Source organism: Eleutherodactylus coqui, chromosome 7, assembly GCF_035609145.1.
Source record: "Eleutherodactylus coqui strain aEleCoq1 chromosome 7, aEleCoq1.hap1, whole genome shotgun sequence".
Lineage (NCBI taxonomy): Eukaryota > Metazoa > Chordata > Amphibia > Anura > Eleutherodactylidae > Eleutherodactylus > Eleutherodactylus coqui.
Window position 1 is genome coordinate 6,034,439 of NC_089843.1, and position 23,414 is coordinate 6,057,852.

The 23,414-nt window shown below is 46.7% G+C and overlaps 1 protein-coding gene across 1 annotated transcript in view; it reads right to left on the bottom strand.

The window, feature by feature from the left end:
• Nucleotides 1-21,206, bottom strand: part of EMX1 (empty spiracles homeobox 1) — a 61,275-nt gene extending 40,069 nt beyond the window's left edge. Inside the window, exon 1 of the mRNA XM_066574574.1 lies at nucleotides 20,867-21,206. Coding sequence (XP_066430671.1) covers nucleotides 20,867-21,206 — 340 coding nt within the window. The remainder of the gene's footprint in view (nucleotides 1-20,866) is intronic.
• Between the last annotated feature and the right edge of the window lie 2,208 nt (nucleotides 21,207-23,414).

Here is a 23,414-nt window from a genome sequence, read left to right on the forward strand (position 1 = left end):
GGGTGCGGCAGGGGGGAGGGGAGTCCAGACATGGGGTTTCTTTTGTTTGTGGACCATGGACTCTGGGTGAAGGGCCTTATCTCTGTATACGGTTGTATTATTATTATTTACTATTGTTACAGTTTGCTTTTATTGTTATGTTTCATACTTTTATAATAAAAGATCTACAGGATGTAACTCAGGAGCAGTACAGGATAAGTAATGTATGTACACAGTGACTCCACCAGCAGAATAGTGAGCGCAGCTCTGGAGGATAATACAGGATGTAACTCAGGAGCAGTACAGGATAAGTAATGTATGTACACAGTGACTCCACCAGCAGAATAGTGAGTGCAGCTCTGGAGTATAATACAGGATGTAACTCAGGAGCAGTACAGGATAAGTAATGTATGTACACAGTGACTCCACCAGCAGAATAGTGAGTGCAGCTCTGGGGTATAATACAGGATGTACCTCAGGAGCAGTACAGGATAAGTAATGTATGTACACAGTGACTCCACCAGCAGAATAGTGAGTGCAGCTCTGGAGGATAATACAGGATGTAACTCAGGAGCAGTACAGGATAAGTAATGTGTGTACACAGTGACTCCACCAGCAGAATAGTGAGTGCAGCTCTGGAGTATAATACAGGATGTAACTCAGTAGAAGTACAGGATAAGTATTGTATGTACACAGTGACTCCACCAGCAGAATAGTGAGTGCAGCTCTGGAGTATAATACAGGAGTAGTACAGGATAAGTAATGTATGTACACAGTGACTCCACCAGCAGAATAGTGAGTGCAGCTCTGGAGTATAATACAGGATGTAACTCAGGATCAGTACAGAATAAGTAATGTACACAGTGACTCCACCAGCAGAACAGTGAGTGCAGCTCTGGAGTATAATACAGGATGTAACTCAGGATCAGTACAGGGTAAGTAATGTATGTACACACTGACTCCCCCAGCAGAATAGTGAGTGCATCTCTGGAGAAGGTTGGGTGTGTGAGAGCTCTGCAGGATCCAGGGTGTGGTCAGCAGTGAGAGGAATCTTACCCAGCCAAGGTTACAGGTGCTGGGCTTGCTCCAGCCATGGAGTCCCGGACCTCCTCCCTCTGGCTTCGGTCAGGGGGAGGGAGGACTGCACCCCAGGAGGGGAGAAGATCAGGTCAGAGTGGCAGCAATGTCACCCTGACTCCCCTGGAGGAGCCCAAGATGACTCGGAGCCAGAGGAAGAGAGTGGAGGACCATGCGGAAAAACAACGTACGCAGGCAAGTTGGGCTGATCGCAGGGAGGGCGAGTCAGTAACGGATGTGGCAACCCGTATCGCCAAATATATGAAGGACTATGGACATGTCGGGAGGCAGCTGAATAAATATACGCAGGAGCTGCACGCTGCCCGACATGATGCGAAGCGGGCAAAATCCCGTACCAGGAAGTTAGCCATATCACGGCAGATTGAAGCCTGTGAGGAGGCCATTGAGTTTTATGCGGAGGAGAGGGAAAGGATCCTGGAAAGAAGTGGGCCTTTCAAAGAGAAACTGCTAAATGATGAGAGGTTTAGCAAAATGGCGTCTGTGAGCAGCGGTGCTATTAAAGAGCGCTCTGCCAGGCACTCCAGCAGCAGCAGCTCGGTGGAATCCGATGCTGCTCAGGATGGTCGAGCTGGGTGCTCTGGAGAGCAGCAATCAGCACTGCCAGGTGGGACTACAGGGCCCAGCATCCCAGCTGAACAGGTCAGCCTGCCCTCCACGTCGGGCGAGTCAGATTCAGAGGACACTGACGACAGCTGCAGCAGTAGTGGAGAGGGGGCGCTGATAATGCGGCAGATACAGCTGCAAGAGTCCCCAGAGAGGCTGCAGTCTTGCTATTTCGGGAATGATTTACCCCCGGAGACCTCAAGCAAAAAGAGGAGGAAAAAGGAAAAAACGTATATTGAAGAAAAGTTTGTTTATGTCACCAAGCACTCTGGTTTGGCTGCAAAGTCAAACCAGGGTGGTAACCCTGAGCTCCTAGTCCCGGGCTCTGTGGTGGGTCCGGTGCAGGGGACTGGGGAAGAGAGGGTTAATGCGGCCCAAAACTCCAAGCCCGCTTGTGCTAGTAGTGGGAATGGAGGAGTAAAGGAGGTGGAGAAGAGCATTGGGAAAGCGAAGAGTCGCGGCCAGTCCAGAGGTGCTGGCGCTGTTGGTCACGTCCCAGTGGGAGGGGGGCGTGATCCGGCACCAGGTCCCACCGGTGGTGGCTTAGCTGTCCCCCCTGTGTCCCTAAAGCGCCTTTCCGGTGCGGAGGGGGCGCAGGGGGTGGTGGCTGGGTCTGCCGATCCTCCCACACATGGTAAAGATCCTGCAAGGAAAGTTGGAGGAACTACAACTCCTAGAGTGGCTAAGGTGGGCGGAGCTACAGCCACCAATGTCCAGAGAAATGTTGAAGTGCATCTTCAGCCACCCACCGGAAGTGCCATGGACTTTCCCTCAGGGCATAAAGGGAAAGTTAATGGTAAAGATTACATGGGTCCTGGTCCAGCAGCGAATGGAGAAGTGAGTGAGGTAATGGATGCGGCTGTTGGTACCCCTGCTGCCCCTGTTCCTGCTGCCCCTGTTCCTGCAGGAACAGCTGTCCCCGGTTCCCCGGCAAGTATGCCACCTTGTGTACGGGTGGGTGGGGCTTCGGAGGGTAGTCAGGGCGTGGGTCAGGATCCAGTCGCCCCTCCAGCGGCGACAACATCTGGTAGAAGTTATGCCAGTGTCGCCGCTGGAGGGAGGGGAGAGGCGTCCTCCTTGTCTTTGGGCTCTGGGGACGGCGTTTTGCAACAGCGCCTCCTGGAGGCCTTGAGGAGGGGGGAGAGCTCGATGAATGTAGGGGGCAGAGTTGTGGATTTGTCTCTCTGGGTGGAGAGACACGGTCTTGGTGCCTTCCGAGAACAAAGGGGGGAGACTGTCTGGTCCCTGCCGACAACCGGGCAGGACATTGGCCGTAGGAATGTGGCTCGTCTTCAGTGGAGAGGCAATGACGCGTGCCCATCCAGGAGTAAGGTGGTGGAGCTTCTGCTGAAGATGGGTTTCAGGGCAAATGACATCTATGCCCTGATCCATCCTCATGGCACGTCTGAGTTCGACATCAGCTTTGCTCGCCCGGAGGGCCTGGAGCTCTTCTGGGGGAATTATGAGCTGATGAAGGACGAGCCCGGCTGGCGCGGTTTCGCTGCACAAGTGGTAACCCGCCAGACTGGAGTCAAGAGAGTGACCGTTTTGACTCGTAACGAGTCCCTCTCTTGTTATGATATCATGACTTGGATAAGTCGGTACGGAGAGGTGGTGGATATGCCCAATAAGAACCGGGACGAACACGGCATCTGGTCCGGAGCCTGGACGTTTATGGTAAAACTTAAGCGTTCAGGGAATTCGGTGGCCCACATACCATCCGCGGCCTTCCTTGGCAGGGATCGTATCTTGGCCTTCTACCAGGGGCAGCCGAAGCTCTGTCACAAGTGCGGCGACCCCACACATTTGAGTGCAGCCTGTAACGTCATCAAGTGCGCTCTGTGTGGCGAGGTAGGTCATCTTGCGGCATCTTGTGCAGAGATTAGGTGTCACCTGTGTGGTGACCTCGGTCACCCATTCAGTCGCTGTCCGCGCTCTTTCGCCAATGCGGTAATGGCCCCAGCGGAGGAGAGCCGTGAGGTTGCTTCTGCAGGGGAGGGGACCAGCAGAGGCGATGGAGCCCAGGAGCCAAGGAAGAACAAACATGCTGGGGCAGCCAAGCTAAGGCGCCAAGAGAAGCGCGGAAGGGGCAGGGAGCTGGTAGAAACCCAGGTGGCAGGTGGGTCAATGCTGGCCCCTGCTCCGGACGCAAATCATGTGGCTGAGGCTCCAGGGGACAGGGAGCTGGATGAGGAGGTCAGGAGGATCCAAAGGGAAGAGGATGCCACTAATTCAGATTCTTCCCACTATGAAAGTGTGGGTGAGGGCAAGGATGAGTGGCAAAAGAAAAAGCGCAAGCAGGGCTCCAAGAAAATGAAAAAAAGGGAAGGGAAATCTTCCCCTGCAACGGGCCAGGTGCAGGAAGGCAATCCAAACTCTCCTCTTGTTGGGCTCTCCAACAGGTACCAAGCTCTCTCGTCCTCGGAGGGAGAGGTGCCTAGGACAAGCGTGAGGCCTACAGGGGGTGCTGAGCCTTCCTCTTGTGGGGGTTTGGTGACATCCAGGGGGAGGGCTGGCCCAGAGCCCAGTGGCAAGGAGGACGAGGTTGAGGAGCCCCTTGCCATGGACCTTTCAGTGTCCAAGAAACGTGGCAAGGGGTCATCCTCAGACCCTGATGAGAAGGGGGGTGGGAAGAAGAAAGCCATCTAACTCAATCACCAATGATGGCGGCACCCGCTCCGTTGACGCTGGCATCCATTAATGTTGCCAGCATTAAGTCTGATATGGCTAGATTTGCGGCCTTTGATTTTCTCGGCCGCGTTGAAGCCGACATTTTGTTTTTGCAAGAGACCAGGCTGCCAAATTTGGCAGCTGTGCACAAGGCAAGGAGGGAATGGAGGTCTGGTCCATCTTATTGGTCTCTTGCGGCCGAGCCATATAGCGGAAGTGGCGGTACTTTTTACCGCAGCAGTTGAATGCCGACGGGTTATTGAGTTAGAAATAGGGAGGTGCCTGATCCTGGATGTTCTCATGAAGGGACAAGAGCTTCGGCTAATCAACATCTATGGTCCCCAAACCAAGCGGGACCGCAAGGATCTCTTTATGAGGATCAAGCCGTACCTTTTTACTAGTCGGCAGGTGATCTTTGGGGGTGACTTTAACGCAGTCACGAGGACCCGTGACAGGGGAGGCTCCCTAGGCAAGCTGACTTATGATAGCGTCGCGCTTAATAGCATAGCTAGCGAAGCTCGCCTGGTGGATGTCCACATCCGGCACACCCCAGGCCACGCGGGTTTCACCTATTATAGAGGCGAGTGCAGGTCTAGAATAGATAGGTTTTATTTGAAGGAGGAAGCCATCTCTTCACCAGTTTCTGTTGTTGAGGTGGAATTCTCCGACCACTGTCTGATTTTGTTTTCCCTGAATGTTGCAGAGACCCCCCGGATGGGTAGAGGCTTATGGAGGCTGAATTCATCACTCCTGGAGGAAGCAGAGATAACACAGTCCTTTGAGGATTTTCTGCAGAGCCAGGTACCATTACTGGATCTTTGTAGCAGTAAGTCAGAGTGGTGGGAGATGTTCAAGATCAGGGCTGCGAGGTTCTTCCGCCAGCTCTCTAGCCTCAGGAGCCTGAGTAAGTATCGTCTTTATCAGGGCCTGAGGAGGAAACTCGAACATCTCGTCTCGACTGGAGGTAGCCGCGAGGAGATCTCCAGAGTGAAGTCTTTGCTCAAAGGGTGCCAGTATAATAGGCACGCATCTTTGGTTTTTGAGAGGGACTTCGGGAAGTACCACTCACCTGACCCTTACAGAAACTGCAAGATGTCAGTGAATCGTAAAGTTGTCACTGGACTGATCGACGGTACGGGATCTCTGAACAGGTCCAGATCAGGGATTCTGGAAGTCATCAGATCCTTCTACTCGCACCTTTTGAGGAAGAGGGATCTAGATCGAGATGTGATGTCGGCTTTCCTGGCTGAAGCTGTTCCGGAGCCAGGGGATGACCTCTCCCTTAATGTTTTGACAGAGGAGATCAACATAGAGGAAGTTAAACTGGCGATTGATGGGCTTGCGCTCAAAAAATCGCCAGGACCGGATGGCTTAACATCTGAGTACTATAAGACCTTTAAGGACCTCTTGAGTCCCCTCTTGACTGAGGTTTTCAATGAGTGTCTTTCCTCGGACACTCTCCCAAAGTCAATGAGGAGGTCGGCTTTGATCCTTCTGTCAAAGGGTAAAGACTCGAGCCGTATTGAGAACTGGCGTCCCATAGCGCTTCTCAATACGGACAGGAAGGTTCTGGCAAAAGTGCTGTTTAATCGGCTGGTCAAGTTTGCACCCCGGCTCCTCTCGGGCGCCCAGCATTGCTCTGTTCCAGGCCGTAGCACCTTTAGTGCTGTTCTAGGTGTCCGGGAGGCAGTGGAGCAGGGTAGGGCTGGTCACTGGGAGGGGTACCTGCTGTCCTTGGATCAGGCCAAAGCGTTTGATCGGGTTAATCACGAGTACCTCTGGTCTGTTCTTCTGAGATATGGCCTGCCAGTGGGGTTTGTCAATTGGCTCAAGACATTGTACGTGGGGGCTGAGACTTTCCCGCTAGTGAACGGTTGGGTCGGCCACCCATTTGAGGTTGGGTCTGGCGTCCGTCAGGGTTGTCCTCTGAGCCCCTTGCTGTATGTGTTTGCCATTGATCCTTTCCTTAGGATGATTGATGGTGGGCCTATGGCGGGGGTCGGGATGGATCGGGCGGTGCCGGAAGCCGCCCTCAGGGTGGCAGCGTACGCTGATGACGTCACCGTCTTTGTGTCCTCGAGGGGGGAGGCAGAGTACGTGATGGCAGAGGTGGATCGCTACTCGGAAGCATCCGGGTCCGGCATCAACTGGGATAAGTGCGAAAGTCTCTGGTTAGGAAGGGGAGATCCTACATTTAGTCTCCCGGACACCCTTCCAGTGCCCCAGGACTCGGCTAAAGTTCTCGGCATCAAATTCAGCCGGGGAGATTACCCCATGCAAAATTGGGTGGTCAGGCTCGATGGTGCCACTCAGAAGGTGGCCCAGTGGAAGGGTTGGTCTTTGACCCTTCGGGAAAGGGTTAACCTGATCAAAACATACCTGCTCCCTTTATTCATCTACCTGGGCAGCGTATGCATTTTGCCAGAACCTCTCTGGACCCGGGTCTACAACCTGTTCTTCCTAATGTTGTGGGGGAACAGGTTGAACCTAATTAGGAGAGATGTCACATATCGCACGAGGAGACTAGGGGGGTTATCTATGGTCAACCCCGTGGTGTTTCTCGTAAACACCTTTGTTAAGATCAATATAGGCAACCTCTGGCAAGAGAGGGCTCCTCCGTGGGTATTCTCCTGTTGGGGATGGCTTCGGCCTTTCTTCCAGGAATGGGAGACAGGAGGGCGAGTGAAGGATCTTCGCACGCCGCACGGGCATCTTCCGGCTTACGCTACTGTGGTTCTGAAGATGATACGTCGGTGGGGTCTGGGGATGTGGGAGATCAGAACTCTGTCGAGGAAACTCCTCGATAAGAGGGTTCTGTTGACCCATTTCCAGAAGCCCCTGGCGCTCAAGGACTGCCCAAGTCGGGACCTGGAGGGAGGGTTACGTTTATTGAATTCTGACAGGATCCCCTTGAAGTTTTGGGACTTGACTTGGCGCTGTTTCCACGGGAGACTGTATGTAAGGGGCAACTTGAAGAGCAGGCCACTGGTGGATAGGGGTTGCCCCCGCCAGGAGTGCAGCAACGTACTGGAAAGCATGGAGCATTTCCTGCTTCAGTGTCCCTTTAATACAGAGGTGTACAAACGGGTGGGAGCCTCCATTGGTTGGCCCAGGTTGGCACGCCTCTCGTATGCGGAATGGGTCTATGGGGCATTCGGGGACCTTGGTCGCAGGGACCGGTGCACTTTATTCTTAGTCAGCCTAGTGGTTAGGTTTCACATTTGGAACGCACGGTGTTTAGTTTCGACGGAAGAGAAAATCCTCCCCGTGGATGAGGTGAATAGGAACATCCTGGGTGACCTGGTGAAGGTGCGCTCTCTGGATTATGAGAGGTTGGGCACGACTAAGGCCTCTCTCCTATGGAGAGGGTTTGTATTTCGTTAGGGACAGTTTTCTTATTGGTAGGGTCTTTTTAGGGACAGAATAGGGAGAGGTAGGGACAGTTTCTCTGAGGGTAAGTTTTAGGGAAGGAGTAGGGACATTGTAGGGACAGATTAACTATAGGGATAGTTTTTCTCTATTTGGTCGGTGCCCGGCTTATCATATCCAGTCCTTGTGGAGGGCTGTGTGTGACACTAGTAGAGTTTTTGTTTTCGGTCAAAGATAAAGTATGTACGGCTGCAGGTAACTGAACCTTAGGCTTTCGGGTATTAATGTGTAGTGTTGGTTTGTAGGTATGTAATATAAGAGATGTTATATGTTATGTTATGTTATGTTTTGTTTTGTATATAGGGTTAGGGGTTATAGATAGGTTGGGTGGGGGTCTATTGGGGGGAGGGGGGGGGATTTATGCCTCAGCCGTAGCTTGACACGTCCCGGACAATGAACACTGGGCACGGACTGTTGGTGCGGGCGTGGCCCTCAGGCTGCGGCGGGCAGGGTGTGTGTATGCGGTGCAGCTCGGCTCGTCCTGGACATAGACATTGAGCACGGACTTGGGATGCAGGCGTGGCTCCCAGGCTGCACCGTAGGGGGTTGTTTGGGGTGTGTGGTGGTTTGGTCTGGATATAGGGTTAGTTTAGGATTATGTAAGGTTTTATTTTTTAGGTGGTGGGCAATAAAAAAAAAAAAAAAAAAAAAACTTGCAAAAAAAAAAAAAAAAAAGAAAAAGGTATTGGGTTGTTCTTATTGTTACTACTTTTGTTATTTGCATTATTGTTATTATATAATTGCTTTGGTTATTAGTCGTTTTCTTTCTTCTTTTTTTGGGATTTCAGGCTGGATCCTGTGAGTTAGGGATATGCTTTCTTACATGTGTGTATATTGTTATATGTAGTATGTAGTGTATATGTATTGGGGAGGATGAGTGAGTGTAGTTTTGGAGTGCAGGTTGGTGTAGTGTGCGGTGTGTATTATTTGGACCAGATGGGCCTTTTGCTTTTGTTCCTTTGTCCTGAAGTAAGGCAAAGTCCAGTTAATATAAGTGATGATTTGTTTCTGTTTTATGTTTGTCTTATGCCAAGTGAGCGATATTTATGTTCTGTTTATTGTTATGTTTTTCACTTTTATAATAAAAAGATCTACAGGAGTAGTACAGGATAAGTAATGTATGTACACAGTGACTCCACCAGCAGAATAGTGAGTGCAGCTCTGGAGTATAATACAGGATGTAACTCAGGATCAGTACAGAATAAGTAATGTACACAGTGACTCCACCAGCAGAACAGTGAGTGCAGCTCTGGAGTATAATACAGGATGTAACTCAGGATCAGTACAGGGTAAGTAATGTATGTACACACTGACTCCCCCAGCAGAATAGTGAGTGCAGCTCTGGAGTATAATACAGGATGTAACTCAGGATCAGTACAGGATAAGTAATGTATGTACACACTGACTCCACCAGCAGAATAGTGAGTGCAGCTCTGGAGTATAATACAGGATGTAACTCAGGATCAGTACAGGATAAGTAATGTATGTACACAGTGACTCCCCCAGCAGAATAGTGAGTGCAGCTCTGGAGTATAATACAGGATATAACTCGGGATCAGTACAGGATAAGTAATGTATGTACACAGTGACTCCACCAGCAGAATAGTGAGTGCAGCTCTGGAGTATAATACAAGATGTAACTCAGGGTCAGTACAGGATAAGTAATGTATGTACACAGTGACTCCACCAGCAGAACAGTGAGTGCAGCTCTGGAGTATAATACAGGATGTAACTCAGGATCAGTACAGGGTAAGTAATGTATGTACACACTGACTCCCCCAGCAGAATAGTGAGTGCAGCTCTGGAGTATAATACAGGATGTAACTCAGGATCAGTACAGGATAAGTAATGTATGTACACACTGACTCCACCAGCAGAATAGTGAGTGCAGCTCTGGAGTATAATACAGGATGTAACTCAGGATCAGTACAGGATAAGTAATGTATGTACACAGTGACTCCCCCAGCAGAATAGTGAGTGCAGCTCTGGAGTATAATACAGGATATAACTCGGGATCAGTACAGGATAAGTAATGTATGTACACAGTGACTCCACCAGCAGAATAGTGAGTGCAGCTCTGGAGTATAATACAAGATGTAACTCAGGGTCAGTACAGGATAAGTAATGTATGTACACAGTGACTCCACCAGCAGAATAGTGAGTGCAGCTCTGGAGTATAATACAGGATGTAACTCAGGATCAGTACAGGATAAGTAATGTATGTACACAGTGACTCCACCAGCAGAATAGTGAGTGCAGCTCTGGAGTATAATACAGGATATAACTCGGGATCAGTACAGGATAAGTAATGTATGTACACAGTGACTCCACCAGCAGAATAGTGAGTGCAGCTCTGCAGTATAATACAGGATGGAACTCAGGATAAGTACAGGATAAGTAATGTATGTACACACTGACTCTCCCAGCAGAATAGTGAATGCAGCTCTGGGGTATAATACAGGATGTAACTCAGGATCAGTACAGGATAAGTAATGTATGTACACAGTGACTCCCCCAGCAGAATAGTGAGTGCAGCTCTGGAGTATAATACAGGATATAACTCGGGATCAGTACAGGATAAGTAATGTATGTATACAGTGACCCCCCCCAGCAGAATAGTGAGCGCAGCTCTGGGGTATAATACAGCATGTAACTCAGGATCAGTACAGGATAAGTAATGTATGTATACAGTGGCTCCACCAGCAGAACAGTGAGTGCAGCTCTGGGGTATAATACAGCATGTAACTCAGGATCAGTACAGGATAAGGATAATACAGGGTGTGACTATGGCTTTTTGTTTTATATCATTCATCAAGAACTGAACTTCAATTGTCAAAATAAAACCCCAGAAAATCTGTATATGAGCAATCTGAATCCCTCTGCTGCTGATGTTACCATGAAGGAGTGCCCAGACTGGTGATAAGGGCACTGCAGGGGTAAATATACGGTATTACAGAGACCCTATAATGGTGCATAGTGGCAATAGATGTACGGTTACATTGTGAAGACTGTTAACAAAGACACTGGTGCAGCTGGTGATACCGACCCGCGTCAGGGACTCGTGTACGGCATAATAGTGCAAACTGATGACAGGGCTCCTAATGGTTATACAGACGTGCTGCAGTGGAGTATGGTAGTCATTAATGAACCCTATCACAGGGCTCGCTATTGTTATACGCTGGGATGAACACCCTGTTTCCTCTGAAATAAGACAGGGTCTTTTATTAATTTTATCTCCATCGATTGGACTTTTTTTTACATGTTCCGGTGTCTGGAAACGATTTGAATTGACTTTTTTTATTAACTGTAACTAGGGCTTATAGTTCAAGCATCCTGAAAAGTCCTGAAAAATCATGCTAGGGCTTATTTTCAGAGCAGGTATTATTTTCTGGGAAACGGGGCGTTAATAATGACGTTCTTTATGTGACAGAACTTTATACAGGTGCATGCTTGTAATTCAGAGGCTGTAATGGTGATTACACGCTTTACACTCCATAATTGGGTATAGTGGTCATTAAGTTTGCCCAGCACTTCCCCATATATAATGTTACATAATAGTGATAGATGAGCCGTGTAATACTGGCGATACAGACACTCCACCGCTGATTTACCTACCGTATAATGGTGCTACAGACACTATACGCCTGCACAATAGTGCTTATTGTACTGTATAATGGGGCAGCCGCTCTGAATTGTGCACATGCCGTGAGTCTATACTGGTGGTGCACAGGAGATACCCTGCGGTACTGCAGGGTATCAGCTCTGTGCCCCGGGCTGTAATACATCTCTTGACTTCCCCTCTTCCCGGCACAGAGGTCACTATTAACCAGTAGTGATGAGGCAGAAAGTTATTACAGCATAGTATATAATAATTAGCAGTTATTACAGTGCAGTGTAAAATAGTTAGCGGTTATTACAGTGCAGTATATAATAATTAGCAGGTATTACAGCGTAGTATATATTCACTGTTATTACAGCACAGTATGTAATCATTAACAGTTGCAATGCAGTACATAATTCTAATTAATATATACTGCACTGTGGTATATAATTACATGCTGCACTGCAATAACCAATAATTATCGGTTATTAGCCGTTATTACAGTGTAGTATGTAATACTTAGCAGTTAGTGGAGCCAATAATGATGGTGCACAGACCATGTACTGTACAGTGTCACCCCAATCATGTCCCTCACCGGCTCGGACCGTCTCTAAGCTATAATCGCCCCTATATCACGTTGATGAGTTGGGGAGATCTTATAAGGAGGAGAGAGTGACATGACTGGGGGGATCAGGGACTTATAGGCGAGACCGTGGTGTGATTGTGGGGGGCCTGTTATAAGGAGAGAGGGACATGATGGGGGGAGAATTATCAATTGTTTTTATTATTTATTTCTCCCGAAAGCGAATAGCAGAAAATAAGAGGATTATCCGCAACTCTTAGTTATCTGAACTGATATTTAAGTTATTTATTTTTCCCTCTTCCAAAAGTGCAGAAAGGAATCAGTTATTATTACTAGTGATATGTTTTATTAGGTGCATTTATGAAAAAACTAATATATATATATATAGAGGGAGAGGGGGAGAGAGAGGGGGGTACATGTACTAATTGCTTGATTGCTTTCTCCCCAGGGGTGCAGCGGGGTACAAGCACAGGGTAAATCACTACTATTAATTGGGTGCTGCAGGACATCATTTACCTCTTGTGAGAACAATCAAAATCCAATCCAATCAGTAAAGAAGTCCATTATAACACGGAACGTACTGAGAGGCCTGCTGAGCTGCCCCTAAATATGAGGCTGAGCTGCCCCTAAATATGAGGCTGAGCTGCCCCTAAATATGAGGCTGAGCTGCCCCTAAATATGAGGCTGAGCTGCCCCTAAATATGAGGCTGAGCTGCCCCTAAATATGAGGCTGAGCTGTCCCTAAATATGAGGCTGAGCTGTCCCTAAATATGAGGCTGAGCTGCCCCTAAATATGAGGCTGAGCTGTCCCTAAATATGAGGCTGAGCCGTCCCTAAATATGAGGCTGAGCCGTCCCTAAATATGAGGCTGAGCCGCCCCTAAATATGAGGCTGAGCTGCCCCTAAATATGAGGCTGAGCTGCCCCTAAATATGAGGCTGAGCCGCCCCTAAATATGAGGCTGAGCCGTCCCTAAATATGAGGCTGAGCTGCCCCTAAATATGAGGCTGAGCCGTCCCTAAATATGAGGCTGAGCCGCCCCTAAATATGAGGCTGAGCTGCCCCTAAATATGAGGCTGAGCTGCCCCTAAATATGAGGCTGAGCTGTCCCTAAATATGAGGCTGAGCCGTCCCTAAATATGAGGCTGAGCCGTCCCTAAATATGAGGCTGAGCTGCCCCTAAATATGAGGCTGAGCTGCCCCTAAATATGAGGCTGAGCTGCCCCTAAATATGAGGCTGAGCCGCCCCTAAATATGAGGCTGAGCCATCCCTAAATATGAGGCTGAGCTGCCCCTAAATATGAGGCTGAGCCGTCCCTAAATATGAGGCTGAGCCGCCCCTAAATATGAGGCTGAGCTGCCCCTAAATATGAGGCTGAGCTGCCCCTAAATATGAGGCTGAGCTGCCCCTAAATATGAGGCTGAGCCGCCCCTAAATATGAGGCTGAGCCGTCCCTAAATATGAGGCTGAGCTGCCCCTAAATATGAGGCTGAGCCGTCCCTAAATATGAGGCTGAGCCGCCCCTAAATATGAGGCTGAGCTGCCCCTAAATATGAGGCTGAGCTGTCCCTAAATATGAGGCTGAGCCGTCCCTAAATATGAGGCTGAGCTGCCCCTAAATATGAGGCTGAGCTGCCCCTAAATATGAGGCTGAGCTGCCCCTAAATATGAGGCTGAACTGCCCCTAAATATGAGGCTGAGCTGCCCCTAAATATGAGGCTGAGCTGTCCCTAAATATGAGGCTGAGCTGCCCCTAAATATGAGGCTGAGCTGCCCCTAAATATGAGGCTGAGCTGCCCCTAAATGTGAGGCTGAGCTGCCCCTAAATATGAGGCTGAGCCGTCCCTAAATATGAGGCTGAGCTGTCCCTAAATATGAGGCTGAGCCCTCGCACGGGGGGGGGGGGGGGGGGGGGTAGGGGGGGACTGCGCTTACAGACATTTTGCAAAAAAATAAATACATTATAAAATGATAATAAATTGCAATTAACCCCACAGAGCACCGCCTCCTAGTCATCCCATCCACCTACCTGCAGGCCGGCTAGTGCTTAGCATTGGTATCCATCGAGCCGATATAATTACTTCTACTTCGGCATCCTTTATTAACCAGACATTGTGCGGCTTCTGAACCTGAATACTGTATAGAAGTGACTGATATGAATGTCTATATAAGCAGCATGATATGGATGATGGGCGCCGCTTAGCTCAGTGTTGGATGTCCTTTGTTCCTTTTTATAATATAAAAGTAATAAATCTTATCACAAGGTGTGAATGAGCCCCAGTGCATCCTGGGGGGATCACCATACTGCAGGGTGTGAGCCGAGACATTGTATCTATGGTTGTATCATCATCTATGATGGTTACATTGTGTCAGTGCCCTCTTATCTAGAGCTGGATCTGTACACATGGCATCGTGGCGGGATTGTTACTTTCTAGCTATGGGTTGGCCAGAGAAGGGCTCTGCGATCAGCCCAAACATTCAGTAGTTGCAGCCCGTAAGTAACCAGCGGTCGGTGGGCAGCTTTCCTGGTACACGTCCCTCTGGGCTGCAGATTATTACACTGTATCTAGATCACTGACGTCATACCTGTGACATCACAGGGTTCAGGAACCGATGATCCTGTGTACGATTGTTACAGAAATCCCTGCCAGCAGCCAGACTTCCTGATATACTGATACAACATATAAGGGCGGCTGTAGAACCACAACCCTCAGCATGCAGACAGAGGAGCACAGGTGCAAAATACTGATGAACAACAATCACACGTGGGTGGGGGCTGCCTAGTATTATCTCTGCACATAGATGTGGCATACAAAGGGTGTCAGTGCCAGTGTAGTTCACTTTTAAGGTATAGGGCAACCCACGGGGCGGAATCGTATGTGGCATCATGGTGCACCACATGTACCAGTTGGTCTGGTATCCTTTGTATGGCTTATCTAAGTACAAGTATAACACTAAGCAGCCCCCCCCCCCCCCCCGAATATATGATAGGTATGTGAGTGGTCGCTCACCTGTATTTTACACCTGTGCTCCTCCGTATAGCATTCTGCCTGTCTGCATGCTGAGGGTTGTGGTTCTACACCCGCCCTTGTAGTTTGTATCTGTATATTAGTAAGCATGGCCACTGGCAGGGATTTTTGAGTTGTAATCTCCTTTTTCTGTGATTTGTTTGTACTCTATCGGGGCAGGCTGCATTATACGTAGGATTGGGATTGTTCTCAGTAGGAGAAACCAAGTAACCTTGAAGATATGAGACCTATTAATGGCTGACAAAAAGACATGATGTTACAGCGAGCTTCAGAGCTACTTGGGATTCTTTATCAGAAAACAATAGGATGTGTATCAAAGGCAATAATGGGGTAATATATATATAATAGAACAGAATGAGTAGAGGAGTATATACTTAATCAGTCCACTGATAGAGATGTGAGAGTGTTAGAGTCTCTATATTTGTGTTAGGGGGTCACCAGGCCTGTGGATTATCACTGCTCCAGATTTCTCAGATAGCCCACCCTGCCATAAAACTTGAAAATGTTTCAGTCCTGTGCGGAAAGTATCAAAGATGCTCGTAAGTTTCTACTCCCAAATTCTTCTGTGACGCTGAGATTTGAAGTTGCCTTCTAATATAATAACCCCCATATGTTCTGGGTTTTGTCTTTGGCGACCAGAATGCTCAGCCACAAGGTCCTCGTCCTTCTTTAATTGCGCAGTGATGAGATCTCATCTTTGTTTGAAGTTTTTGTCCTGATTTCTCCAACATAAAGCCCCTCAATCAGACAATGAGGGCGCAGAATGGGGTCACCTCCCCTGGGTATCAGTGGACTGATGATTTACTCCTCCTGTTCGGTTATTCTTTTAAGTATGTCTTTCTGTATATATTACACATCTGATATCTCCCATTATTGTCTGATGAAGACCCCTAAGTAGATGGGCAGCTGCTGTAACATCATCTCTTTCTGAAGCCATTGGAAGGTCTCACATCTACCAGCTTACTTTGTTTCTCTCACTGGCAGCAGTCACATTTTACTCTGCTGCCTCAAGGCCCTTTCAGACGGAATGATTATCGGTCAAACGAGTAAAAGTGATGGATAATTGTTTAGTCTACATGCCGGCCAATGACCGAACAACCAATGATAAATGTTCGCTTTTATGCAGGTATAAACTCCTCCTCGGCTCGTTGACTTATCGTTCAGTTTAATCAGCGCTCATTTAGTTGTTCTCATTCACTTATACAGCAAATGTGAATGACTGAACTATTTCTCGTTTGAAAACGCCAACAATGTATCTGCCGGTATAAACAGGCTGCAGGAGCGACTCTGATGTCATTCACTCATTCACTCATGTTTGGTGTAAAAGGACCCGAACATGGCGCCAGACTTTATACTTTCTCCCAGGACTGTTACACTGTGTCAGGATAGGGAACCTTATCTGGAGGATCGTTATAGCCTCCGTATAGTGTTACCGTACCAGTGGATATAGGTATGCCCTGGCAACCACTGTATAAATGGTCCGCAATCAGTTTGAGAACTACAAGTAGCAGCAATCAGTCTGGCACGTCAGTGATCCCACCAACAACCTGTATATTGCATTACTACATCCAGGCTATTACAGTCCAAACTGAGATTATATTACCCCGAGATTCAGATTAGAGCCATTAAGGCCAAGTGTGGTAATCATATCCAGATAGCTGCGCAGTCACGGAGGGCAGGGAACACTTCATGTAGCGACCCACTGACTGAAAGGCTACGACAAAACTCCTAATAATCTCATGAAAACACACAAACACTGAGCAGATGTTAGAGAGAATGTAGAATACTAATATCCAAGGACAATGTAGCAAACATTATTAGTAAATAGCTGCACCATATACATGCGGCTGTGTTAGAGTTTGACCAGGGCCTATTCATTACCCATATACTTTACACGTTCTCGGAAGCCAGTGTTATTTATTAATCACCCATAGCCATGGGCAAATGCCATAGATGTGTGCTCATCATCCATATACATGTACTCATCAGTCATAGATATGTGCTCATCATCCATATACGTGTACTTATCAGTCATAGATATGTGATCATCATCCCTATACCTGAACTCATTCAAGAAATAGATGCATTCATCATTCATATACCTGTACTCATCAGGTACTTATAGTATAAATGTACTTATCAGTTATAGATATATGATCATCACCAATAAACCTGTATTTATTACCAGTCTGTTTGTACACATGAACAATACAAGTGTACACATCATTCATCAGATGGATTCTCATCATCATTCGATATGTAGTCATCACCCATGTACTCATTAGTCATAGGTATATGATTATCACCCATTGATATGTAGTCATCGCCCATAAAATTGTAGTTATCAGTCATAGATATCATCATCCATTGATATGTATTCATCACTAATATATACCATAGCTATACTCAGTCATCTATCTGAACTCATAACCCATATAGGTGTTTCATCATCCATCACATATCTATTCATCATCCATCGATATGTACTCAGCAACTATATGCATGTACTTATCGGTCATGAGTGATACATTTGAGCCACAGGACCCTCTAGAACCACAGCAGGATGTGCTAATGATGATGGGAGTTCTCCCCTTCTGGCTATGTACTGGCATATAAGGTGTTCTATATCATCCCGCTGCAGATCGGATACCTCTGGGCACAAGAGCTTGCAGTCACCCTGGGGGACCCTTGTAGCAGGCGGTGAGGGGGGGTTGGAGAGATGAAGCTTCCCTCATCCTCCTGTATATAGGGCCGGGGACAATAATGAGAAGAGGAAGGGAATCCTCTGCTGCATCATCCATGCTGTAGTGATATAGGCTTATAACATATCATCCCTACTTATATCCATAAGGGGACTCTACAACAAAGCAGAACAAGGGGGAGGGGGGCACTCACATCGTCATCATCACAGGGTCGTCATAAATAATAACCGACAATTAGAATCATCGCACCGATCATTAGAATGACAATGCCGATTACTGATTGTTGTAGGACATTACTGATAATTAGTACTGGACATCATCATTATTATTATTATGGAGTTACTGAGAATTACTTTATGATTATTTGGTGTGAAGTCGGCACTGTGTATATATATATATACTACAGCGGAGGGTCGGAGAGTCCTGCCTCACCGTCCAGCCTTCTCTCTCTCTATCTGTAATGTCGGCCCCGGTGATCGTAGTTTACATGTATGTAAAGTGTTCTGTTTACACGCCATGCAGCCCTTATGTGGGTGTACACACCATGAACATGTCCACAGTCTGCCAGCCTAGGTGTGTATCTGTAGGCTATCAGTGGGACTCCCTGCCTGTATCCTGCGTGGAGTTGTTTCTGAGCCTTCAGAGCTGACATCGTAGTGAGTCCGTAGGATGCACAGCACGGTTAGTACCAGTTGGTTAATGCCATTCATGGTCACCTACTGTCACATCGGGCGTCCTGCAGGGATTGTGCCCGTGTGAAAAGTTCGTTCTAAGAGTGTCTGCTTCCTGGCAGGAGGGCCGGACATGTATGGCGGGGGTCGCATGTGTTCGGTGTGTAGTCAGGGTTCATTTGGCATGTTTATACGTGTATTACTGTCAGCACTTTGTGCCTCCAGATCATTATGTACGATTGGCAGGTCACAGAAATGAGATCCAGTATTTACGATCTGGTCGTGCATGTAATTAGAATTTGTGTATTTAATATGTAGCTGTGCATATGTCATATGTGTTTAGTATGGAAGTGTGTATATATTTACCGCATGTAACGGTATATGTTTACCATGTAATAAGTCATACATAACTTGTATTTCTCATATAGCAGGGTGCATCTTTCATCTGTAGTTAGCATGTACTTATATATATATCTCATGTGTACGCATCTGTGTTTTACCAGCATCTGATGTGTAATTGAACTGTATGTTTGTTTATGCATGTATGCATATATTTTAGCTCTATTTCGTATGTATTGCAGTGACTGTTTCGCCTGTATAAAGTATGTAGTTCTAATTCTTCACCTGTATTGCCTATTCGTGCACAATGTGAATGTATTTAGTATGTAGTTACATAAGTGTTTCTCTTCAGTTGTGGTTATATTTCTGTTAGTATGTATTTAGAATGTTTGTGAGAATATGTTTCATATGTATTTAGTATGTAGTTATGAGTGCTTCACTTTTATTTAGTACCTACTCGTATACGGGTTCACATATCTTTAGTATGTAGATCTATGTGAGTGTCACATATCTAATATGTAGTTAGACATACTTGTACCTGTATTTATTATTTCTGTATGTAGTTTGTGGCTGTTTAGCATACAGTGGGTATTTGTGAACATATCCAACCTGAATCGAGTGTATGTCGTTATGCACATGTGTAATTCTGTATTTGGCATGGAGTTGTATGTAGGAGTAATTTGTGTTTAACATGTACAGTAGTTGTGTATGAATTGAAGCTGTATTTAGTATGTAGTTCTGTCATATTTCACCCACATTCATTCTTGCTGCGGCATGTGTAATTCTATTTAGCATGTCGTTTTGTATCAATTGAACTTGTAATGTTGTAATGTACTTGTAATTTGTATGTAGTTGTGTATCATTATGCATTAATTGAACGTGTGTTTAATATGTAGTTGTGCACGTTTAGTTACATTTATTAAAATAGTTGCGTAAATGCCTACCATGTATTTAGTATATACTTGTACACACATTTCAGCTACATTTCGTTATATTGTTGTGTATATGTGTAACTTCTGTGTTTTTGTGTATATATTGAACCTGTATGTAGTATGTAGTTTCACTTACATTTATCATATTGTTGCGTATATACCTTCCATGTATTTAGTATGTTGTTGTGCATATGTGTAATTGTATTTAGTATATAGTTGGGTATAAATTGGACATGTATTTAGTATATTGTTGTTCATGTGTGTAACTTGTATTTAGTATATAGCTATGTATAAGTTAAACATGTGTTTAGTATGTAGTTGTGCACATGCTTCTTCTACTGTCATTATATCGCTGCCTATATATCTTACATGTATTTAGTATGTAGTTGAGTATCAATTGAACGAGTATTTCGTATATTGTGCATATTTGTAACTTGTTTAGTATGTAGTTATTCACATGATTCACCTACATTCACCATATTGTTGCCTATATGCCTTCCATGTATTTAGTATGTTATTGTGCATATGTATAATTATGTTTAGCATGTAGTTAGGTATGAATTATGTATAAATGGGAAATATATATAGTATATTGCTGTGCATATTTGTGAATTGTGTTTAGTGTGGTTGTGCTCAGGCTTCACCTGCATTCGTTATATTTTGTGTAATACCCTACAATGCAGTTAGTATGTTGTTGTTTGTATGTGTAACTTCTATGTTGCTGTGCATATATTGAACTTGTATTTAGTATGTAGTTGTGTCCATGTTTCACCTACATTTAGCATATTGTTGCGTATATAACTTCCATGTGCTTAGTATGTTGTTCGCATTAGTGTAATTGTATTTAGTATGTTGTTGGGTATAAATTGAAGCGTTTTCCATTGAAACATGTGTTTAGTATGTGGTTATGCACATGTTACATCTACATTCATCATACTGTTGCCCCTATGCCTTCCATGTATGTTCTACGTTGCGGCATAGCCGGTATATAGTGTGTATATAGCAGGTTGCTTTAGCACATTGTATATATATATTAGCGCACACCCAGCGGATATCATTACATCCTACTAATGGTGGTTGATGATACAAATAATCTCACTATATCAATTACTGCGCTACAAAGATCTAACAGTCACAGTAGCCACCCATAGATATTAGAAGCCACTGAACGCGGCGACCACCACAAGTACAGAAGACGGGGGGCACTGGAGCCACCGGAGTTGTAGTTACCTTGGAATCTGTGTGGGAAGAACCTGTTCCTGAGCACCCAGGGGTAGAAGTTGAGGGGGTCCCTGTGCTGAGCTCCATAGAAGGAGTGTGGGTGCTGGTGCAGCTGGTGGGGGTGCACAGTCAGGGGTGGGTGGGTGACAGCAGCCTCTGGGAAGACCAGTTCTGGGTTAGTGTACAGGGACCTTCCAGCAGGACTAGGGAAGCCACTGACAAAGGCTTCGGCTGTGGAGCTGGGGTAAGTCAGGGCGGTGGGTCTGACAGGTTCCTCTGAGGTCAGGTGGGTGTCCTTGGCCACTAAGGACTCAATGGTAAAGCAGCGTTTCCCTGCTGGTTGAAACATGGCTCACAGTTCTGGAGGCTCCTCTCCTCCTCCTCAGAGAGTGTCAATCCTGCCCCCCGACCCCCCAAATCCAGGACCACTCTCCAGGCTCAGGCTCCAGCACTCAGACTTCTGCATTCATGCACCTTCTCCAGGCTCCCCTGAGATTCCTCCACACAAGTCTTCTGCTGTCTCCTGGAGATGGTGAGAGGTGACCAAGACTCCTCCACCTCCTCACCTGCTGCTCTGAGGAGCAATAATGATGAGCAACCCCCCAAAACGAGCAACTATTCTGAGAGGTGGAGGAGGCTGCAAGGGTCTGCATGACTGCTGCTCCACCCAGCTCATGAATCATGCATGAAGGGACGGGCCTGCCCTGGATTAACCCCTACATCTCCATGCACCTTAATGTCCCAAAGGACTCCATAGATACTGGGTCATGAATGGGATGGTGTGAGCCGTGGTCACACATGGGGCATATATATCCTGTACCGCACCTCTCCTAATAGAGCATGGGGCTCGGGGGGAGATACGTTATACTACACGAGATAATCGAGCACTTAGCTGTGTGGGGGGCGTGCTGTAATATAAATCTGGGGGTGCAGAGTGTTACTGGGGTGCATTATCAGGTTTCAATCTATTTTAGGGGTTGCAGTGTTGTGTATAGGGGTTCAGGGTGGGATAGTGTATACTGTATATCCGCACTGTATTTCACGAGTGGTGGGACATAAGACCAGGAGAAATGTGCTAGAGCGGAACAGAAGGGGTACCGTGTATTTTAGGGGGGCAGCATGTTTTAGTACATTAGAGGGGCACAGTGTAGGTTAGTGGCTGCAGTGTGTTGGGGTGCGGGGTATGTTAGGGGTTGCAGCACACACGGTCGTGTAATAATGAGGTGCAGTCTATTCTACTAGTTGCACTGTGTTATAAGGTGCTTTGCATTTTAGCAGTTGCAGTGTATTTGTGAAGTTGAGTATTAGACAGGTGAAGTATATTATGGGGTGCAGTGGATTTTCGAAGTTTTAGTTTATTAAGACAGCTGCAGTGTGTTATTGAGGTGCAGTGTATTACATGAGTACAGTGTGTTATGTGGTGCAGTGTGTTATGGGGTGCAGTGTATTATGGGGTACAGTGTGTTATGTGGTGCAGTGTGTTATGGGTTGCAGTGTATATTACACGAGTACAGTGTGTTATGTGGTGCAGTGTGTTATGGGTTGCAGTGTATATTACAGGAGTACAGTGTGTTATGTGGTGCAGTGTGTTATGGGTTGCAGTGTATATTACACGAGTACAGTGTGTTATGTGGTGCAGTGTGTTATGGGTTGCAGTGTATTATGGGGTACAGTATATTACACAAGTACAGTGTGTTATGGGTTGCAGTGTATTATGGGGTACAGTGTATTACATGAGTACAGTGTGTTATGTGGTGCAGTGTGTTATGGGTTGCAGTGTATTATGCGGTACAGTGTATTACACGAGTACAGTGTGCTATGTGGTGCAGTGTGTTATGGGTTGCAGTGTATTATGGGGTACAGTATATTACACGAGTATAGTGTGTTATGTGGTGCAGTGTGGTATGGGTTGCAGTGTATTATGGGGTACAGTATATTACACGAGTATAGTGTGTTATGTGGTACAGTGTGTTATGGGTTGCAGTGTATTATGGGGTACAGTATATTACACGAGTACAGTGTGTTATGTGGTGCAGTGTGTTATGGGTTGCAGTGTATTATGGGGTACAGTATATTACACGAGTACAGTGTGTTGTGGGGTGTATCATACTATGAAGCTGCGGTTCATTAGTCGGGTTGCAGTGTGTGTGCAGTATAGGGGTGCCATGTCCTGGGAGCCCGGGGCTTTGTGCACAGGGGATGCGGCCAGTGATTTGCAGGCAGGTCTGGTGTCACACATTGTTGGAGTCTGGATAGCCCCCTGTGGAGGGGGATGTTTTCTCACCTTCACTACAAAGAGTCTATTTTCCACTCCAGTGGTCGCAGCCCCCTCCCCTCCAATATGCGCCTCTGATGTTCTTTAATCACTGGGGAGGGAATGAGGGGGCCCAGGTGAGAGAGGGCAGCAGGGTGGCACTTGTGCCCACACAATATAAAAACAGCCAGCAAGTTATAACAGCATATAGAAAGGCTCTCCTGTACTCTGTGCTGTACATACTGATACACTATATATCCCCTATATAGATGGAGGCTCTCCTGTACTCTGTGCTGTACATAC